This window comes from Bombus bifarius, unplaced genomic scaffold (assembly GCF_011952205.1).
Source record: "Bombus bifarius isolate JDL3187 unplaced genomic scaffold, Bbif_JDL3187 scf7180000009111, whole genome shotgun sequence".
Lineage (NCBI taxonomy): Eukaryota > Metazoa > Arthropoda > Insecta > Hymenoptera > Apidae > Bombus > Bombus bifarius.
In genome coordinates this window covers 1,180,314-1,201,402 of record NW_022884904.1, presented here as the reverse complement: position 1 = coordinate 1,201,402, position 21,089 = coordinate 1,180,314, and the positions used below count along the sequence as shown (strand labels likewise).

At 34.2% G+C, this 21,089-nt stretch overlaps 1 protein-coding gene across 1 annotated transcript in view; it reads right to left on the bottom strand.

The window, feature by feature from the left end:
• Positions 1-431: 431 nt before the first annotated feature.
• Positions 432-21,089, bottom strand: part of LOC117213500 (F-box only protein 43-like) — a 47,490-nt gene continuing 26,832 nt past the window's right edge. Inside the window, exon 2 of the mRNA XM_033458882.1 lies at positions 432-3,079. Within this exon, the coding sequence (XP_033314773.1) occupies positions 2,825-3,079 (255 nt within the window). The 3' untranslated portion in view covers positions 432-2,824. The remainder of the gene's footprint in view (positions 3,080-21,089) is intronic.

The following is a 21,089-nucleotide window of genomic DNA, read 5'->3' as shown; positions in this document are numbered from 1 at the left end:
AACGGTCGGAGTCAATTGCGATCAGTACAATTTTGTGTCACAAGAAGAATCATACGTACCGCATATACATATACATATGCATTGCCGGTTTATCGGTTGGAGCGGGAATCGATATTGTCATCGTATGTCTGTCTCCCTCGCTCGATATTTAAATTGACTCTATTCGCAGCACAGAGGAAAAAAAAAATAGGAAAAAAAAAGAAAAAAGAAAAGTCACTTGTCTGCGTATGTACGCGAATTTACGTTAGTACGGATTGAAAGAGACCCGATACAGCTCGCCGTCCGACCGCTCGCGCTCAGACACGATTGAGTAGTTTACAGTCAACTAGCGACTAAAGCCGAATCTACACTGTTTCACTGTGGATAATCGCTGCAGACGAAACGAATTGCTCTTCTTTTTCTTTTTTTTTTTTTCTTGAAGAACCATCCGTTTTTCTCGAAGATCATCCACAATGAAACAGTGTAAATTCGACTTCACTTGCTAGTTGACCGCAAACTATTTAATCCTGTCTGAACCAACCTTTAATTTTTGTTCAAAAAATTCCATGAATTGTAGGCCAATACCATTAATATAAAAATAATACTTTCAAGTTGGTTTAATGATAGCAGATCTTTGTCACGCGATCATTCATTATCGAGATGTAAAAACGATATTTATACAGATATTTATACAGATATGGTAAATTACAATCGATAAAGGATCAAAGGTAACTCTCCATCATCGAGAAGGTTTCGTCATTACCGCTCCTCTTTATCCCCCGATACTTGACTCACACAACTTGTTATCTTACTATTCCTATAGCTACATACATACTTCAATAATACTTTTTGAGCGACCCTTTTTACGAGTCATGGCAATCCTTTTTTGACCTCGTATTTTATAAGACTAGCAGCAATACGTACACACGCGAGACAAAACATTTCCTTGTTCTCTTTGGAGAGAGAATCGCATCTTAGGAGGAGAGTAAGCGATAAGAGAGAAAGAACGTGCGCATCGAGGGATTACGATTCGACGAACAGTAAGGTAAGACGGGATTAAATTGCACAAGATACATTTTACTAAAAATTAGTCAACAATTTCCGGCTGCTATATATCGCTTTGCAACTTAGCCAGGGATAAAGTTTAAAAAACTAGAAACGCTCTTTTTCCTGCCTGACGAACGTGTTTAAATGTTTTCAATTTATCTAATAACATTACTACGATAAAAACATTGACAAACATCGAGAGACAAACAAATAATTTAATCAATTGAGATGCTTGTCGAGTCTTTTCGTGGACAACGCGTTGTACTCTCTTAACGAATTATTGTTCGCGATAAAAGCATAAAAACAGATATATTTGGTCAAGGTATTAAAATTAAAATAACCCCGCCCCCCTTTCATCGAGTCGATAAATATTTAAAAACAAGACACGAACAAATTCAGTTTCATTTTTTCGCGCGTTAACATTCCGGCAACATTTAGCGGCAACGTTTCATTTTATTACAATTCAGCGGCTGGCCACATCCTTCTTTCGGCCATCTACTTTAATTGGCGTTCTTACCTTGATTCGGTTATATTCTTTTTGCTAGCGATGCGTCACGAATGAAACTCTGCAGACTACGGCGAAGGGGGCAGAGAAAACGCACAACCAGTTAATTAATAAGGCAAACGATTCGTAGAAAAGTCAAAAGCTGGTATATAGGCGTTCTAGAGAAGACGCGCTGCATTATATGTCGACGGTTATCGTGTCACGAGAGAGCGTTCGCGTAATAGAAAAAATGAGTCGGGCGAAAAGAGTGCAACTTGGTTTCTAACCAACCGTCTTTCCCTTTACTGGCTTCATTAAGTCGCGACACACGATGCCTTTAACCGAGTAAAAAGTGGTCGACGCGAAGCGTCGGCTCATGCCCTTAAAAGTTTTACGATTCGGTTCTTATATTCTTTCCTCGTATGTATTTTCTTTTTTCTCTCTTGCTGTATTTCTTATCCGCATTGTTATTATCGTTATTATATTATTGTTATCCGTATTGTATTATGTAATTTAAGAGCCACGTAAAAGTCGAGTTAATCGCGCAGCAACTAAAACTCAATCATATCGCGAATTTATGATTCTTAAATAGACGATATTCAATTTGCTGAGTTTGGATTTAACAACTTCGTGAGACAGCGTTTTAGAATTTCATAGATTTCCCACTAACTCACCGCGGAATCAATAACGATCCAAAAGGCGTATCTTATGTGGCCTTTACGTCGATCGACTGTTTAGTAACCGAGAGTTCGTTAACTCTTGGCTCTCTCCTCCATTTGCTTGCCTGATTAAACGAATATCGCAAGTGGTTCGGAAGCGAGGAAAGTTATAAAAGGGGAATGATTTGAATCGCCATCCCACTAATTTATAAAAATAAGGTGTAACGATTTTGTGTGTGTGTGTGTGTGTGCGTGTGTATGAATCCATAATATAAATACCATTAATATCCCATCTTTTTTACGATTCACAAATCACAAGTTTCAAGTTTCTTTAAAATTTCGTAAAATGTAAAATACGGATAAGTTTCACACGTTTTAAACATACAGTTTAATCGATCCTTTCTTTCGGTTGCGAACCACTTAGATTTTTAAAATACTACGTGTCACAGCAGTTAAATAATCCCCAAGTATAATATTCCTCGCAATTCTCGACACGCGCGCGCTCGCACTGTGCAACAAGATTATAATTTAATTTTCGTCGAAAGATGCGTTATGATTTCTTTTTCTTTTTTTTTCTTTTTTTTTTTTTTTTTTTTGATGAAATTCATCTAATAAGACACTCCCGACGATCGACGACGTTTTCCAACGAAAGTACTCATAATCTCCTGAGGTTTCGTTTGCTCTGTCTCGAGCCAATGATCAGCCGCCGTTTATTCCTCTTGGTCGGTGTGGCTAATAGCGGTGTTTTACAAGGACCAGTGTGTGGCCTCGATGAACAGAAGGTGCAAAATTCCATGGAGCAACTTTGCCTCGAACATGTTCCCACGTTTTTCTCGCCGTCCACGTGACAGGGAAATGAACACCTCGGGCAAGGTAACAAATGTTCCCAGGGTGCGAGTGTACGACTAGCCTGTTAACAATGATATAAAATTAATTATTAAAATTATTCTTAATTTATAATTATATCATTATATTAATTTACATTTACAATTATAAATATCAGGTTTTTCTTATATGTACGTTTGCATATTCTTGTTCCATATGTAGCTATTTATTCTGATTTCTAATTTATTTATTCTGAAAGTAACCGTAGGATTTTAAATAGTACGACGTTATTTGTGAAAATTCTGTATTCACTGATATCGATGATATCGATACGTTTAATAGCGTAGCAAATTTTTAACAATTCCTTGCAACGTGTATATATATATATATATATCATCATAAAGCTTGTATATAGAATAAAGAGGCACGCAGCATGCATCAAGTATGAAAAATCTTCTAGAGGCAAAACATTACTATACTAGTGAAGATAGAAAAAATATGAAATATAATATGTAATATTAAGAAACGTTACGCGTTATTCGGAAATTATAAAATAGAAAATGTGTCTACATACATACAACATGTGCATGATACATATATGCATTTTCTGTAGGTAAGTTTCGTATTACAAACAACGGTGAGACCACGGATGGTAACACACACAGATTACCAAAGAACTATGAAAGTAGTAGATTCATACTTTATCGACAGTGGTCGGTAGAATAATGATACGACGCCAAGAGTATTTTCAAATATGTATATACGTGTCGAAGGGTAATTTCAACTTATCAGATAACATTTAGAACAAAAAGTACGTTGTCGATACTAGGAATATCGTCAACGTTAAAATTCTCCTCATAAAATGCCGTTATACAAGTATATTTATAGAAAACTGTATTAATGCGTTTAACGAACAAAATATGATGATATTAAAGATACATTGAACACCTAGTTTTCGTTAATCAAAGAAACCTTCCTCAATTTCTTTAACGAAATATATCGAAAGAAAGTGGTAAACATTCGGCAGTGATAGCTACTTTCCTTCGTTTCAATATTCTAGTATTGCTTGACTTTAAAAGTTGTACAAAATTCTTAATTTTCGTTTCACACCAAAACATGTTAAAAGAAATAATATAAATGAAATAAGAAAGAAAGTGTGCTAATTTACCTAGCGTGATAGAAATAAATTTCATGCAATTTCAATAAAAATGGGCTTGCACCATGGCGGATGAAAAATATATTTTCATCGTTACTTATTGTTGTTAAAGCCAACGGATGTTACATTTCAGTAAAAAAAAAAAAAGAAAAATAAAAATGGTTAATGGTCCAAGTGTGAAAAAGATCCATTAGCCTCGTCCTATATGTATTATCTCAAGTGTCTCTTATCTAGTTTTAGATAATGCAGTTGGTATTTCCTATTTACTTAATTGCCAAAAATGTAAAGTAATTAGAGGAAAAGACAGAGTTGTCAGGTTCTAGCTCCTTTCGTCTGTAACACTAATTAATCGGTATAGTTACGTCAGGTTGCACCTGTTCGCGTCAGGATGACATATTGCAATAACGCAAAGTGAAAGGAGCGCTGAGCTGTATCCTAACAGGAAGACTACAAAAAGATTCTTAGACTCTTCCACGTGTGCATTTTCACAAGCTGTCACAGCTCGAAGGAGAGCAACAACTTCTACATTTCAACATGCAAAATAAACAGTAGATCAACAACTGTACTTTTATGGGAAATTTCGATAAAGATTCTTAATCCGAATCATTTTTTCACTCACTTACAACTTTTTCCTTTACATGTTACATTTACTTCTTTCCTTGACAAAAGCTTCTACTATAATTCTTTAGTATAAATATAGAAATAATAAAATCAGGAGAGTTGATATATACGGAAGGAAGACCGAATACTTCAAATTATCCATTATAGTACGAAAAGAGTTAAGATTATGAATAATCTGCTTCGATGTATCAAAGTTAATCGAAAAATTATAACGATCATAAAGCTTATGAACGATAAAAAACAAGTAGGAAAGCAATGACATTTTTACGAGCAAGGAGCCATTCATGATAAACGAGCGCATGGATTGCATGCGTTTACAATTCAGCATAGCGTCACGTCACGAACACAACAAACAGCGTTGTCAAAGCGAGCTACCGAGCATCTGTCGTGCATTGCTAATTAGCGCGGCAGAAAATGCGTGAGAAAATTTAAGCAATCGAGTATGCAAGAACAAAATCGAAGTTTATCAAACGAACATCTTATGTTCCCTTCTGTTCGATGCAATGAACCATAAAACATCGCACGTTTACAACTAACAATAAATGTGAGCTATTCGAATGTCCCTGCCTAGCAACCGAGCGGATTCCGAGCAGTCTGAACTCTACCGAAACTACGTAACATGAAAACGGTGGCGCTAGAATTTCTGGCGGGAAAGAAGTGGACCACGCAAGTTAGGACACAGATCACCATATGTAAGTATGCATGCGATGTTATCTCCTCCTTATTTCGTTACCAGACCAAAAACTTCCATACACATGAATGAATTATATTACATCAATGAATCGTTTACTTCCCTAAGCATATTTTATTTCTAACTTACAAATAATTCGTACGATATCTTATTTATAGCTTATAAATTGAGAAATTTTCAAAAAACATCACTTTCAAAATTTTGTGACAATATTATATAAAAATGCCAATGATACTAAAATTTAAATAAATCGTTTGAATTACTTAGTTAAGTACAGGTGTATTGTTACATATGTTATACAATAATCTAGATTCGTTGCTTCTAATTCGAATATTATTCATTTGATAGCGTTAACTAAATCATTGAGGGAATTATTAAAAAGTTATGAAGAAATGAAATTTAAAATATCGTATTATTATCGAAATGAGAATAATAAATTACGATTATATCATTTTATATATGCACGTTACTATACTAGTATCAGATCATTTGATTTATAATAATTATTACTCGTTAAATTTTATTCAGATTAGAGAAAACGATTATTTGACTTTTTCTCTTTATATGGTAAGTAAAGGAAAACTTTAGATCCACTTCTGAAGTCGCACAAAAGTCTACAAAGTACGTATCTTCTTTTTATCGAAAGTCTACATATAACAAAAACGATCTTTTTGAATGTGTATCGTGAAGAAACTGCTGGTCGACGACGCCATTGTAAAATATGGGAGAAACTAATTGGAGGATACGGTTTCTACGGAAAGGATCGTACGAGTTTAAAATTTGAAAGCGTGGTAATATTTTCTCCCATCACAGGCGGGCGGTAGAAACGTCTACTGGCTGTGGCAGTTGGGTTCGAAATGTAGAAAATGACGGTAGGGTTTCTCTACGCTCTATACACTCTACCACAAGCCCTTTCCTCACAATATAGCAGCCAGCTGGCGCAACAATGTGTAGTGTGTATCTACGAAAAGTGATGTCGTAACGCAACGGACCCTAAATATCCCCCAGCGTAGACCGTACGCACTTCCTGCAACCCAAACGAAGTATACTTCTCCGAGAGCAATAGCGTAGACTGTTGTAGAATGTCGGGAATGATTACAGTGGAACTTTGTATACTTAATAACACAGAATTCAGCGTACTCTTACATATGTATGCAGAACGCGACAATTACCAGGAATTTAGACGAAGATCACGCGAGACAAATAAGATCGGTCCACCTTTTTTCATTTTTCAACTCTTGTGTCATTTCGTAATAAAAGTATTTTTATTATTATGAAACAGTGAAAGGAGGGAATAACCTCGTATAATCATACGTTCGAATTTCTGTTTCTCCTTTTAAAAATAGGCGATATATTTACAATGTGTTTTAATATTAATCTACGAATAACATTAATACATATCTATAAGTTGTAACTAATAACTGTATCGATATTTGTTAAGCGGATGTCGAGAGGATGGCAGAAATATATATATATATTTAATCATACGGACAGATAGTTTTCAAGTTGCTGCTTTGTAAAATGCGGAAAATCTGATATCATACTTTTTCTTACTTGCGGGCTTCAACTATAAAAATATATATTTCTGAGCAATGTATATATATATATAATTAATTTGAGTGTGTGTGTGTGTGTGTGCGTGCGCGCGCGCGCGTAATATACAATACAGCGAGAAACAAAAATATTTATTCAAAGTTGAACTAAAAGGAGAAATATTTTCTATTACTATTAAATATATTCAAGTATATGTAACTGTATATTATTTATAATATATAAACATTTATAGTACTGAAAACGTACAGAAACAAAAGTTAATCTGCGGGTGCAATGTAACGTCAAAAGAATGTATTAAGGAAATTTCGAAAAAAGATTGGGAATGTATAAAACCAAACTTTGTTGAAAACTTACTACTATCCATGCCCAAAAGATTGCAGGCAGTTATTCGTCATAAAGGAAAGCCCATGAAATATTAACTGTAATACGAACAGTAATTAATTAATAGTACAGTATGAATATATACATACATATATATTGTAATAAACGATTAATAAAATAAATTGAAATAAAATATTCATTATTTCACTACCAGAAGATTAGTCATACACATGTACAATATGTAGTAACTCCGTTATAATGGAGAGATTCGATTTTTTTTTTTTTTTTTTTTTTTTTTTTTAAATAAAGGAAGCAATATAAAATAGTGGCTGACTTTATATGTAAGAGTATGCACATATAATTATGCCGCTTAATTCTGTGAATAAACTGTACCTCGCAACACATAGTGCAAATTTGCAAAAAATTGTTCAAAAAACATAAAGTACTTATAAAAATGAAGAATCTACAAAGCAATTAACATTCTGGATCACAATAATAAGATGGTTAACGCGAAGGTTGCCAGGAATGTAGCATGAAACTTTTGTAGTAGGAAACAACATTACAAGTTCAGATAAAGTGAATAAATGTACGTATGTAATTACCAAAGTTCGGGCGGTGAGGAATGTTTAACGTTTGAATCGCTATACATATATCATAAAATGTTACACAGTGTGGTCAATAATGAGTTAAAAAATATCAAGGCGAAACTCGCTTTCCTATTTTTATGTATAGAATTATTTTATTGATATTAATTAATCCCTTAAAATCTATATCCGTTTTCATGATAATATTTCTTCATAAATACCATAAATACAAAAAGGATGTTAGTGTTTTTCTAAAAAAGTAATTTCCTATACAATTTTATGAACGTTAATATAACAAAGTAATAAAAAACAAGTTTTATTTTGACACACTTTCTTAAAATTTAGCCAACTCTTAGGAAGTTAATTCTTGAATTTCTATGCTTCACAACCTTACTACGCTATTATTTTAGCAAATAAAGAGGATTTGTAATGTTTTAAGAAGATGTTTAACATATTTTATCACATTTTGCCCAAAGGGAAGATATCTTTCAATGTTAGAAATATATAAATAATTGAGCCGAAAGTGAAAAAACGTGGCAGGCTTAACAACTGTCCCTACAGTCCTAATACATTCTGATACTTATCCGTTAGAATATTTGAAATATAACGTTGAAATGTTCTAATATATCGGTGTAAACTTCTCGAAGAGAGATAAATCTTGTCAGTGAGAACAGTTGTACGTAACGACCGACCGAACCGAAAAATCTTCGTTCTACCGCGTAGATAGCCATGGAAAAAAAGGGCATGTGGGAATAGACCCACACAATGTTACACAGTACCGCCCTGAAACTTCATGGAACGAAGATAAAAAATTCTTGACTACGCAGGCATCGCGCCGCGCCGCGCCAGCACAATGTTGAAACGAAGATCAAGCATGTCGTTGTATTCGATCACAACTGTTTGTGTTAGTTTTTCTTCGAAAATCATGATGTATCGAATATATTGTTGAGGTTAGGACTAGACTGCCCGCCCGTTCAACTTCCCAGCGATAAAGTAGCTAACAAAGTACAGTAAGCTCAATAAGAGGTTTAACAGAATGTAGCGATACAACGTAGGAAAGTAGAGAAAATTCTGGATGCAGCGGACGACAAATTCTACGCTTCCGGAATAAATATCATCACGAATGATTATGACGAACAAATTTTTCTCCATGCTGTTTCTAGCGTTTACATTTTTTTCATTATAGAATAGATACGCGTTATTGTTGAGTTGTATTAAATTTAAAGAAAATTAGTTTTCGTGTTTAATTTTTTTTTGATTTCGATATTGTCAAGTAAAGCTATATATACATATATATATGTGTGTGTGTGTGTGTGTGTGTGTGCATAATAATAAAATAATTAACAAAATAAAATAAAAGACGCAACATGAATCTCATTTAAAAGTTAAAAACTGTTATCTCTTTATGTTAAATAATAAAAAAATCTAAATATTCTGAATAACTCAAAACCTCTTATGTGAGGGTTTATTATATAAATAAATACGATGAAAATTTTAAGAAAATTTTAGTGAAATTTTGAAAAAGTGTGAAATCATCACGTTTTACATCTACTAAATTTGTTACAGGTTTCTATCGTGTTCTAATATGTGAAACGTTCCAAATCTCTTTATTTATTTCATTATTTCAAACGTATCTTTCACTAGATACGTTACATACAATTAATAAAGTTATTAAAATTTCTAGTTTCTTTTACGAAAATTATTCAAATTTTATATTTTGACGCTTTGTTAGTTTGGTGTTGGATATTTGTAAAACAGAACAGATATATGAAAAATTGAATAGAACAGTCGGTAATTAAACAACTAATACGCTAATCTCTCAATGGTTTCCACTTGGTCGTTGACCGCGATAATTAATTAGTCATGAGATAATTTCAAGCGCTGCGTTAAACCGTTTAAAACCGGAACCTTTATATCTTGATAAATTCTACACATATTAAATGAAATTGGTGGCACTCTCACACTTAAAACAATAATGGTGTGACACATTTTTGAAAATTAGCTATGCTATATTGTTACCACAATTAATTTGCAATCCATTTAATTGAAAGTGCTAAAATAGTTTCGATGAGAAAAACAAGATAATATTTTGAAATTTGTATAACAATTTTGTACAAGAATATCAAATGTTTTACCAAGTTCTCCTCTCTAAATCAAATTACTTTCCACTTGTAATAATCAAGAGAAATAATAATACATAATACAATACCCCATACATACATGCATACATACATATACAGTACAACGCTAAAGTGTTAAATTCATTTTCAATCGCTATCGCTTTACGATGGAGTCTTATTTTTTATGATAAAAATAATATTTCAAAAGTATCTAAATTATTAACTAGAGAACAATTAAATGTGTACATTGTAAAACAGCAAATTATTAATTGTCCTGCTTTCAATTTCAATAGTCATTTCAGCCACCCCCCCCCGCCGCCCCTTTTTATTCTGTTATCGCTTCGCTATCAATTCCTGAAGAATTGCAGAATCGATTATTAATAGGGATGTCAAGATAAAATCTCAAAGATTGTAGAATTAATGTAGGAGAACGAGTGAAAAATGTAAGAATAGATATTAATGTTTCGGATAGGCAAACAAGTAGCAGTTTTGATAAACGAGGCCAATTCTTATGCTAATAGTTCTGTCACGAATGTGGTCGAAAAGTCTTAAACAAATTAATAATACGCGACAAACGATGTAATATTATTTTAAACATTTAATGATCAAGCAGCCACATATTTTTTTAGCAAAATAAGACTTTGAAAAATATTAGTTTGCTTCTGATTTTATGAAATATTTATAATTTCGCCGGGAAATTTTGTTATATTTCTAACGTCTATGTTATATTACACAATTACAATGCTATTTCTATATTAGATATGTATTTCGCGCGTGTGTGTAACTATAATTATACAAAATTTAATTTTTGAATGTAACATGTACTGTACAATTTACAGTATAGTTATTGCAGCGTACTATCGTTTGAATGCACAGTGAAATGAGTAAAAATAATTATTTTCTCGGTGTGACGTTTTGCATCGATACCCACGATATCTAGATTTCAACTGGTTTTAGAAGAGATCTCGGTAATCATAAAAAAAACCTTTTTCGACGAATTTAGAAATCTACTACCTGCAGATTGGCATAACCGGAACTTTCAAAATTTCAGACCGCTTATCTCAGTTTTTTCGCCTATCACGTTGAATTAAGGTGTATACACCGGTAATTCAATATCCCCGTTAAACGTGCTAGGAGCGTATCGAGTTTCGGGCTCTGATTCGGTCATCAAATTAGATCCCGGTTCAGTTAATCCTATCGACCAGCACGCAGGTTTCCTCGTTTACGGTTGTTCAGGATTCTGCCTTCTCTTTGTCACCTACCGTCCCTAAATTCGAACAAATCACGATCTTTATCTCACCCTTCGCGCTACCGTTCCGAATTTCGCACCAACAGAAACAATTTTCGTCGTTTGTTTAAGATTCGAGGATAATATATGAATATTCGAATATTTGAAAACTTTCTATAAAAACTATAGCGTGAGTAGTGATTTTATTTGATGTGCAATCTTCCTCTGCACTAAAAAATTAATACTAGATAATTTTAAAATGATACAAATATTTTTTTATATTTAACAAGGTTTAAATTCCGTCGATAACAAAATAATGCTAATACCATGTTATGCATACTAATTCAAATATCTACCAAAAAGACAGAACCTCGACATTTATTTTTTTCATTAAATATTACAGCGAATGTTGTACTTTGAGCATTTTATATATTCTTCTGTATTATATCTCATGAATTCGGTGAATTTTAATATCTTTAAATATCCCATAAATGTCTATTAACGTTAATATCAAAAGTGATTATAAAATATACAGGGTGGTTGGTAACTACTGGTGATACAAGCGGAAAGGGGGTGATTCTACGCGAAAAAAGAAGTCGAAAGTATAGAATAAAAAATTTTTTTTATTTTTAGTTTTTTTTTTTAATTTTTCCATCGAGACAACGATCCGTTATAACGATACGTGATAAAGTGCACGCGTACCGAGCGAAAATTCAAAGTCGATTTTCTCGAAAACAAAGCCTCGAACGAAAAATTTTTATTCTATATTTTCGACTTCTTTTTTCGCGTAGAATCATCCCTTTCCGCTTGTACGACCAGTTACCAACCACCCTGTATATATATATGTATATACCAAATTCGACAGAATTTTAACAGAAAGAGTTAGCTTTACTTTTGCATTATATTTAAATCTCTTTACAATCGATAATATTACAAGCAGTAACTTGGTCTTTATCTCATAAAGCTTGTTAGTCAACTATCGTTTCACATTTAATCGGTTAATTTAATGCAGTAAAATTCCAGATAAAATTTTCAAATCGTTAACGTATATCAACATAACTTCTTAATTGATCGACATGTATATGAAATTTCGGCAAATTCTGATGAATCGTGTTTCAGAGAACATGAACACTGTTCGCGTTGTAATTAAATTGTTTAATTAATATTGGGATAATCGAATTAATATTGGAATATTGAACGAAGCGTTCAAAAATTTATTCAAAAGGTAAATTAAAGTATTAAATCAGCCTTGTCTTAGTCATCGAGGAAAGGAAATGCAGAAGAGAAGGTATTAAATCTGCAATGCAAACACCTTCGATAACTTAAGACTTGACTTAACTTAAGATATAGCTGCCTTCGGATATAGGTACCGCCTACCAGATGTTTCCTGGGCCTTCAAAAGAATACTTTTTCCCAGTGAAAAAAAATACTGAGACCCTCGATCGTTGTGTGATTACATTTCTCAACAACTTGACAAATATTAAACGATTTGAAGAAAGATGCTATATGTCGTGTGATTAATTCCTTTATAGATTGACGAACCCGATAATACAGTAGTGGTATTTGATATAGGTATCGAGAAATTATGCAAAAGTACTTAATAGATCTAATTATCTTCTTATTCTGCATTTCTTTGCTTAAATATGTATTTTGTTCATAATAACTTTGTATTTTAACTCTTTATACTGTTCGAAAGTTTCTAGTTGAATATGTAGGCGGTACATGTGCATTCTACCAATCATCCGATGGCAGAAAGGCGGCTTGTTATGTTTCATTACCCCTGAAAATAATCGGCAATAGACATACAATACAGGTACCTTGACCTCGTCCTTCACGATATGTGCTTTACTGCCGCCCCGCCGCTCTCTCTCTCTCTCTCTCTCTCTCTCCCCTTTCTCTCTCTCTCTCTCTCTCTCTCGCTCTTTCTTTTATCGTTTATAATTAGTTAATCGATTCATCTAGATACCAAAGGCGTCAAGGTCGCTCAAAGGAACCCTCAGTGTCAATGAGTGATGACCGTTTAACGAGTCTTCAAATAGAACGTCAACGCGTATATGTATATATAGTAAATCCGACATATATATATATGTGTGTGTATATATATATATATATACACACGCGTAACATTCCAAATAACGTTGAAGAATTTACAAACTTGCGGAGAATCACCAGGTCTTGCATCGCTATTATAATTTTGCTCGATTTTTAAAGAAGGCGATAACCTTGATCGCCATAAAAAATAGTATATATTATACCTACTAATACGTACAGTTTTTGAAAAATTGTCTACGTTTACTAAATTTTATTAGAAATGTTTATTATATATACGATAGTTATTACTATACGATATAAGGCAATGATTATTATTAATCACATATCTTATGTAAGCAAAGATTGCACTAGGCTTTAAATCTCATTACTAAAATAAACGCTAATAGCAATAATAATAATTGTTGTTGTTATTGTTAATAATAATTAAAATTTTGACTAGTAGTAGGTACCGAAAGTAATCTGAAAGTCGTATAAAAAATTTTATGCATTCGAAAAACATTAAAAAAAGAATTGCGTGAGAAATGAGTTATGTATATTACGATATCCGATTTGCGATTTCTCCAAACGTCTGCATATTTTTACTATCCTTAGACTTAGAAGCATTCATAAACTTCTTATACTAAATTAAAGCAGATTCTTTAATTTAAAATTTCGTAAATCAACGTTCAAAAAGAAAATTAAAACCCCATCAGTTTAATGAAAAACAGATTAATAGGCGGATCACCTATCAATCCTAATGAATTATACATACATACGTTCTGATTCCCGCCGAAAGTGACGGACGAAATTTAAGAGATTGTCTCGAGGTCGCGTTGAGCGGGTCATTCGAAACAGGCGCGCGCTTAGTAACCAAACAAGCTGTATCATTCAGACTGCGTAGTTCTCACACACAATTGCCTTCTACCTTTTCTCTATAGTGATCAATTAAGTATTTCCACGTATTCAGCATTTAACACCAGTCAAGTACTTCTAATACTTTAAAATTTCGTGAATTTTCCAATATTCTCGATATTCTCTTATTATTCTAACTGTTTTTACATTTCATTTTCTACACAACCCAATACGAATTTTCATTTTCACATATTTTACGTATTTATCGATATTTTTGTATTAGAATATAAATATCTGCATGAAATTAGAACTTTTTCTTTTTATTAGAACTTTTAAAAAACGATAGTTGAAACGTGATTGCTCGAAGAGAAATATGAAGCGGGTCATTGGAACAAATAAAGATTGACGCGCAGTCGGTAATGCGATCTACTTTGGTTCTGCGTCGAATGCACGATTTCTATCAGGCAAAAGAAGAATTTTTTCAGGCCAATCGAAGCCGTGTCCAACCAGAAGGACGGATATCTCGGGTTCCGGGACAAAAAGGTCCAAGGTACACCACTACCGTGAACAGGTATACACCCGTCGATGACTTTGTATGTGCAGGTAGAAATGTACGTGCGAGAGTTCAAAAGAGACCCAAATGTTCGCTCTTTGAGGATGAAGAATAAAAAGATTTTTAAGAACTACCAGTGCTGTGCCGTGACGCGCCGCGTCGCACCGGTTAAAACACGCTTACGAAAATATGTGCATATTTTATATGGAAAAGCTCATTTTTTGACAGCATCTCGTATCCTTATTATCATTTACTCTATTCGATGGAAAAAGCCAAGTTGTATGAAATACTCGTGTTAAACAAGACAGGAAATGAATTACTCTTACATTTCTTACTCTTGTGAAACAAGCGTTTATCGTCTCAGTTATTATTAGTGCAATATTATGATTTAAAGATATTCGTGTGTTAATCAATCTTTTGACAAGTTAATATGTATACACAATTTCAATTAGCAGTTTGCTTTGTAATGAATTTCTATCTACCTCGTAGCATTATACTCGTCTTGCCTATTAATTTTTTAAATTACATATACATAGATACATTTCCCGCATACACACAAACTATGTTTTCATCGCAAAAATGTTATGAACGTTGGAAATCGTAATGGTAAAATTTTCCACCTTTCAATCTTGAATTTTCATATTTGTTCCTACAAAGAAAATAATAGGGAGAAAAGGGAAAATTTAGTTGGACAATATGAAAAGTATAGGTAATAATGAAGCAAAATTGAAGCTCGGTTGTATGCATATGGTAGGTGTTCGTAAGCACGATGAGAGACTAAAGTTGGAAGAATATCGCTGGGTGAAGGGTTCTGCAGAGAGATTCGCGCCAAAAGTTGGCGGCTTGTATTTCCAGACGCGAGTTTGCGTGCGAGTTAAGAGGGTTTTGCGCACGCAAACACGCAGGAACGGAGTGTATATGCATGGGCCCGGGATCGTTTGGTCGAAGTGGGCCAGATGCCCTCCGGCAACGCACGTCAGATGTATCATTATCTCGGCCTCACTGTTGCTATGCAATTAGAGTCCGTTAATCGGGATCCCCACCATGTGACGCCAACGCGCCTTTCGTGACGCCAGTCAGAGGGTGGGGAGAAAGAGAAGCTTCAAGGATGAACAGAGATAGGAGAACGGAAAAGGAAACACGTTTGAAGAAAGAGGACAGAGGAACGTCTACGGAGAAAGAAAAAGAGACCAAGGCAGACGTAGAAAGGGATAGCAACCGCGATGAGACCAGAGACGAAGACGGCAACAACAACAATAACAACGCAGCACGTGGACGTGAGAGCGCGAAAGTTCTGCCTTCGACTTTGCTCTTTCCTCCTCTTTCCTCCTCTTTCCTCCTCTCCTTTTTCCTCGAAGCTTGCGCAGTTTTCTTTTTTCGGGGGCGTTCCTTATTTTGTCCCCATGGACTCTGTGCCCTCTGGATGATCGTAACGAAGAAGAAATTTTTCGCACACAGAAACAATTGTTCCGCGGGCGATTTCAACCTTAATGGCCATTTCTTTCTGTTACTCTGTTTTCGTTTCCAAACCAATTTCCTAGAGGTCCGCCGCAAAATGATTTATACACACATGTGTATATATATGATGGCTTATATGTATATGATGACTTTTCGTAATAGGATCAATTAGTCAAATGTATCATATCGCTTTCATGTACAAACTCAATTTTCGATACAAGTTACGTTTATAATTTTGATTAAAGTAAATAACCGTACAAAGTAGAAGATTTTTCTCCTTCCAAACAAAAGCATTTGTCATTAAACTTTGTCACGTTCCTTTTTTGTACGTGTGCTGTGCCTCTTCCTACCTTCGCTATACAAAGAGGCTAAGGCAGACTGCCAATGAGACATTTCTTTGCCATTCATTAAGATCTGCTTGGCCTTGAAGAGATTTCAAGGAAGACGCGTGCGCAAACGCGCGGGAAAACCATGAAACGATACCGGCTCCTTCATTCAGGCTACGAGACCTCAAACATTTCTATCTCTTCTCAAGTAAATTTTGCTGTTCAGGATAAATCACGTATAAACATTTATATCATTATAAAAAAAAAAAGAAACAAATATTTCGCGTGTGTGTAAAATGTCTTACTTCAATATGTAATACGTAATGCCATTGGGTAGTTATATAAAAAGGAAATTTACTATTTCAGACGTTTTCAATTTTAATATCTGGTATAGTTTTGAAAACATCTAAAAACGTGTACTCGTGACAGATTATAGTATTTGAAAAATTTCTCATAAAAGGCTAGTATACGTACGTATGTATATCGTATGTAGAACGTTACTGTTTAGCTACTAATTACAATTTTTTTGTATTTAATTGGAATTATAGCTTTAAAAAGTATATAAGAAGATGCGAAAACCGTTTTATCTCCGGAAACATTAATTTGAAAATGTTCACATCGATAGAAGCGAAAAACATGATCTCTGTGAGGCGTCTTCTAAAATAGTTTCGAATACACAAAATTCAAAGTAATTAATTCACTGATTACTTGACTAGACGTGACTTTCGAAATTATCGATAAAATGACTCGTATCTATATGTGCATCGTCATCATTTTCCTAGAATTCCAACTAATCCTGGTAGAACCAAAGCTCGCGCGTATCTTTTCTTTTTAATAACACATCGTGGCAGTCAGTTACACACACATACACACAGGCGCGCGCGCGCGCGCACACACACACACACACACACACACACACACACACACACACAATGTTACATTACATATATGTCACATATATGTTTGACATATATGTGTAATATATTAAAGAGAACTACAAGCCAAGTCGATACGTTATTTATTTAATGACGACGATATATTATTTAAATTATCACTTTTCAAATATTTTACTTACATAATGTTCACTGAATACCATTAAAAACCCGAAATTACAATACAGAAGCAAGTATAAACGGGATTATTGTAAATGTTTAGTATCTCAGAAGAGAAACGTGTTGAAAATAATTATCGAATAAGGAATGGAAAGGTCGAGCGAAGCGAGCTAGCCAGCAGAGAGTGGAGAATGCGCCGAATGTACGCAGTTAGCAATCGATCGAGCGATCGGCAAGATTCAGGATGCAGGATGATATGTTGTTGGATGACGTGACCTGCTCAAGGCCACCATCCGTCCTGCGCAAAACAGAGACCGTTCGTGGTAGAAAGGTGTCTCTGACAGTGTCAAAATCATTGCTAGCCAGGGCCACGCGTCTATTACACATACATTATTCAACGCAATCACGAAAAAGTCTCGTTGCGAATTCAGCACGATGCACCGTAACCGCGTAGCAACAGGGGCCCGGCAACAGGACCTGTCTCAGTCTCTCTCTTTCAGTCGCCGTCCGCATCGTTCTAACTTTTGGTAATATCAATCTTGTCCTCTCCTTTTATTTCTCACTGTCTCTCTTATTCCTGAGCGAGCACGTTCGTCGCTTTCTCGTTGCTCGTTAACAACGCGGCCGCGGCAGGGAGAGAACTCGGTGCCACCGACGCGACGCGACGCCAGCGACGCGGTTCTTTTCTGTACCTCCTTTTCGGCAACCCAGAGAGACCGCCGAACAACCAAAGGGCAGTGCGCTGCCTAACGGAATGTTTTGCTATGGTCAACGAACTCTCGATAAAGAAGAATGCAGCTCTGCGATTCAGAGCAATTTCCAATAATGTGTTCCATGGGTAAATACGTAAGCGAAGCATGGTCGTCGTAGCAGCAGCGAATATTCGTGAACGGATCACGTGCGAAAAGCGTTATTGAAAAATTTTGTTGCGTTATTGAAAGTACGCTGGATGCATCGACAATCGACAGCAATAATTTTACGTAAATTGCGGATTTTTATGCATTTACTATAATGATGCATTCTATGGCAAAATGTACAAAAGATTAAAGATCTAAAAAATATCTATTGCTTGTAATATTTAATTCAAAATTGTTACGATATTTGATGAAACGGATCCAGATCCTACTCTTTGTGTAAATCATTGTTGCAATAATGTAGCATTAAGGCTAACAGTCAATTAATTTTCATCGTGAAATGACGTGTATTGGGTTGGGAACTAAGTGACTAACTAATGACAAAACGCGCAATCATTTAGTTGCCAACCCAATAGATTTGATTTCGCAATGAAAACGTCTATTCCGAGGCGATATTAGTTTCTTTTGATTCGCATAAATACTATTTTCTTAAAACCATCGAGTAAAATCCAAGCGTAAGCAATTCAATGCACAAGGTGTAAATGAAATATAAATTACGATAATGTAAAGTAATGTGAATGAAATATAAATTACAGTATACGTGAAAATTGGTTTTTACGACACGCTTAAAATCGAAGCGGTGCTGAATGCAGGATTGCATTTAGCTTGGATAAATATTGTTGCAATTAAACGTATTTGCACGCATGTAGCGTATCGAATTTCTTCGGTCATGTTACGTTTCATAACGGTGTCCTCGATAAGAATGTTACACGTCCGCTACGATACACGACTGATAGTAGCATTTAGTGTTTAGTATTGGGACTATATTCAAATATATATGTGGCTTACGATTGCGACTTGAAATCTACTTTTAGCAGGATTTTTCATTTTTTCCACGAAAAGATAGAACATCCTGGAACTATCGGCAGAATCGTTTTTTCGTTATCCGTTAGCTCTGCAAGCACGACGTCTAATATTGTCTGTGAATTCTTCTCGATTTGTAACAGCGTGATAGCGTGTCTTCTCTATAATAATATTATATATAAATAATAATATCATTATACATAAACAATTTTATATATATTATCATTTAATAATCAGATAAACAAATGTAAATATATGTAAAATTTTGCTGCCTTAAATGTAGGTTCTGTCAAATCTTATCATATAATTCTATTTTACAGTAAAGACAAAGATTAAGAAATTTTACACCTTACTGTAAAATTCATTATAGGTATATGTGTGTAGATCGAGATGTACCTGGGCTGTTAGATACTACGTATGAACGGAGATTATAGGCGTACCATTCATTCGCACCGTTCCGTGTCTAATATAAACCAAACAACTTTCTTCTATTGAAACAAATTTCGTTAATTATCAGTTTGTTCCTCTAGTATAGAAATGATTGTGCTATAAATGTACTATAAATGTTGCTTTTAACGCGACTATGTCGCATAATCATCATCGAAAGTGTTTATTTTGAAAGGGAACGAGTGGAATGGAAATGTCGCATTGAGCAAAAGGCACAAGTACGGGCCGGAATCTTGTTGAACATAAAAGAGAGTGGCGAAACCCCGACACGAATGATGTTTTCGCGCATTCCGCAGAATATTTAACAAATATTAGCACATTTCGTCCGAAAAAATCACCTTTTATATATGTGTATATAAATCTTTTATATATGTGTGTATAAATCTTGCTCGACTTAAGATTTAGATCAAAATTGAAATTTCAATTTAGAGTTGCATCTTTAAAAAATTGAAATAATCATAGAAATAGAAATACGTAGTTGATGTTAACATAAAGCGAAGGTACTGGTGGCAAAAGGTTGTCGAATATGGTTGAATATATTACTGTCAAACTGGATCCATCGATACTATTGGCCGTAAAAGAGTCTCTTTGGAAAAATTCGCGTAGAATTAAACTTACGAATATGTTCATATATAGCTTTGAACGTTTTCACGAGTTTATAATTGGACACGTATGTGGATAAGAATATAAATACAAACATTAGAAACTCGAATCGTGTTGTATATTTGAGGTGTTACATTTTTTTCTTAGAAACGTTTGCAAACATAACGTTTATGTTTCACACGTCTAACGTTGGCACGTCCGTTAGAAATCTCTCTCTTCCGGTCACTTAATATTCGATGACAATTAGCAAAATTTAAAGCTACAGTCTTGCCTCTTCAACTTTAACGTTCGTATTAGCAATGTTCCTCCAGCAAACATCAGATTGCAAGTAAGTTAAGTAAATTAAAATTTGTCTATTTAATTAAACGAAACTGTATATTTAATAAATTGAATAAATTGAATAAATTGAATAAATTTGAGATTTGATTCAAGTGATTTTTACATAGAACGAGTAATACGTTCTTATTTCGATTTTAATGGGCAATTTTTAATATTTTATGATTTGTGTTGATGATTGATTATTATCTAACTTTTGTCCGCAATATGTATATTTCTGTCTGTATGTATGTATGTATGAATGTGTGAAAAATCACGGTGATCATTCCCACGAGTAATTATATGTTATTACATTTGAAAATATTTATAGCTTTTACTCTTGTTTAATTAACATTATTGTTTAATTAACATACTGAAAAATATCTACACCGTTCGCATATAATTAAAGTACGTAATAAACATAAAAATGAAATGCATTGAACAGCGGACGTGTTTGGGGACAAA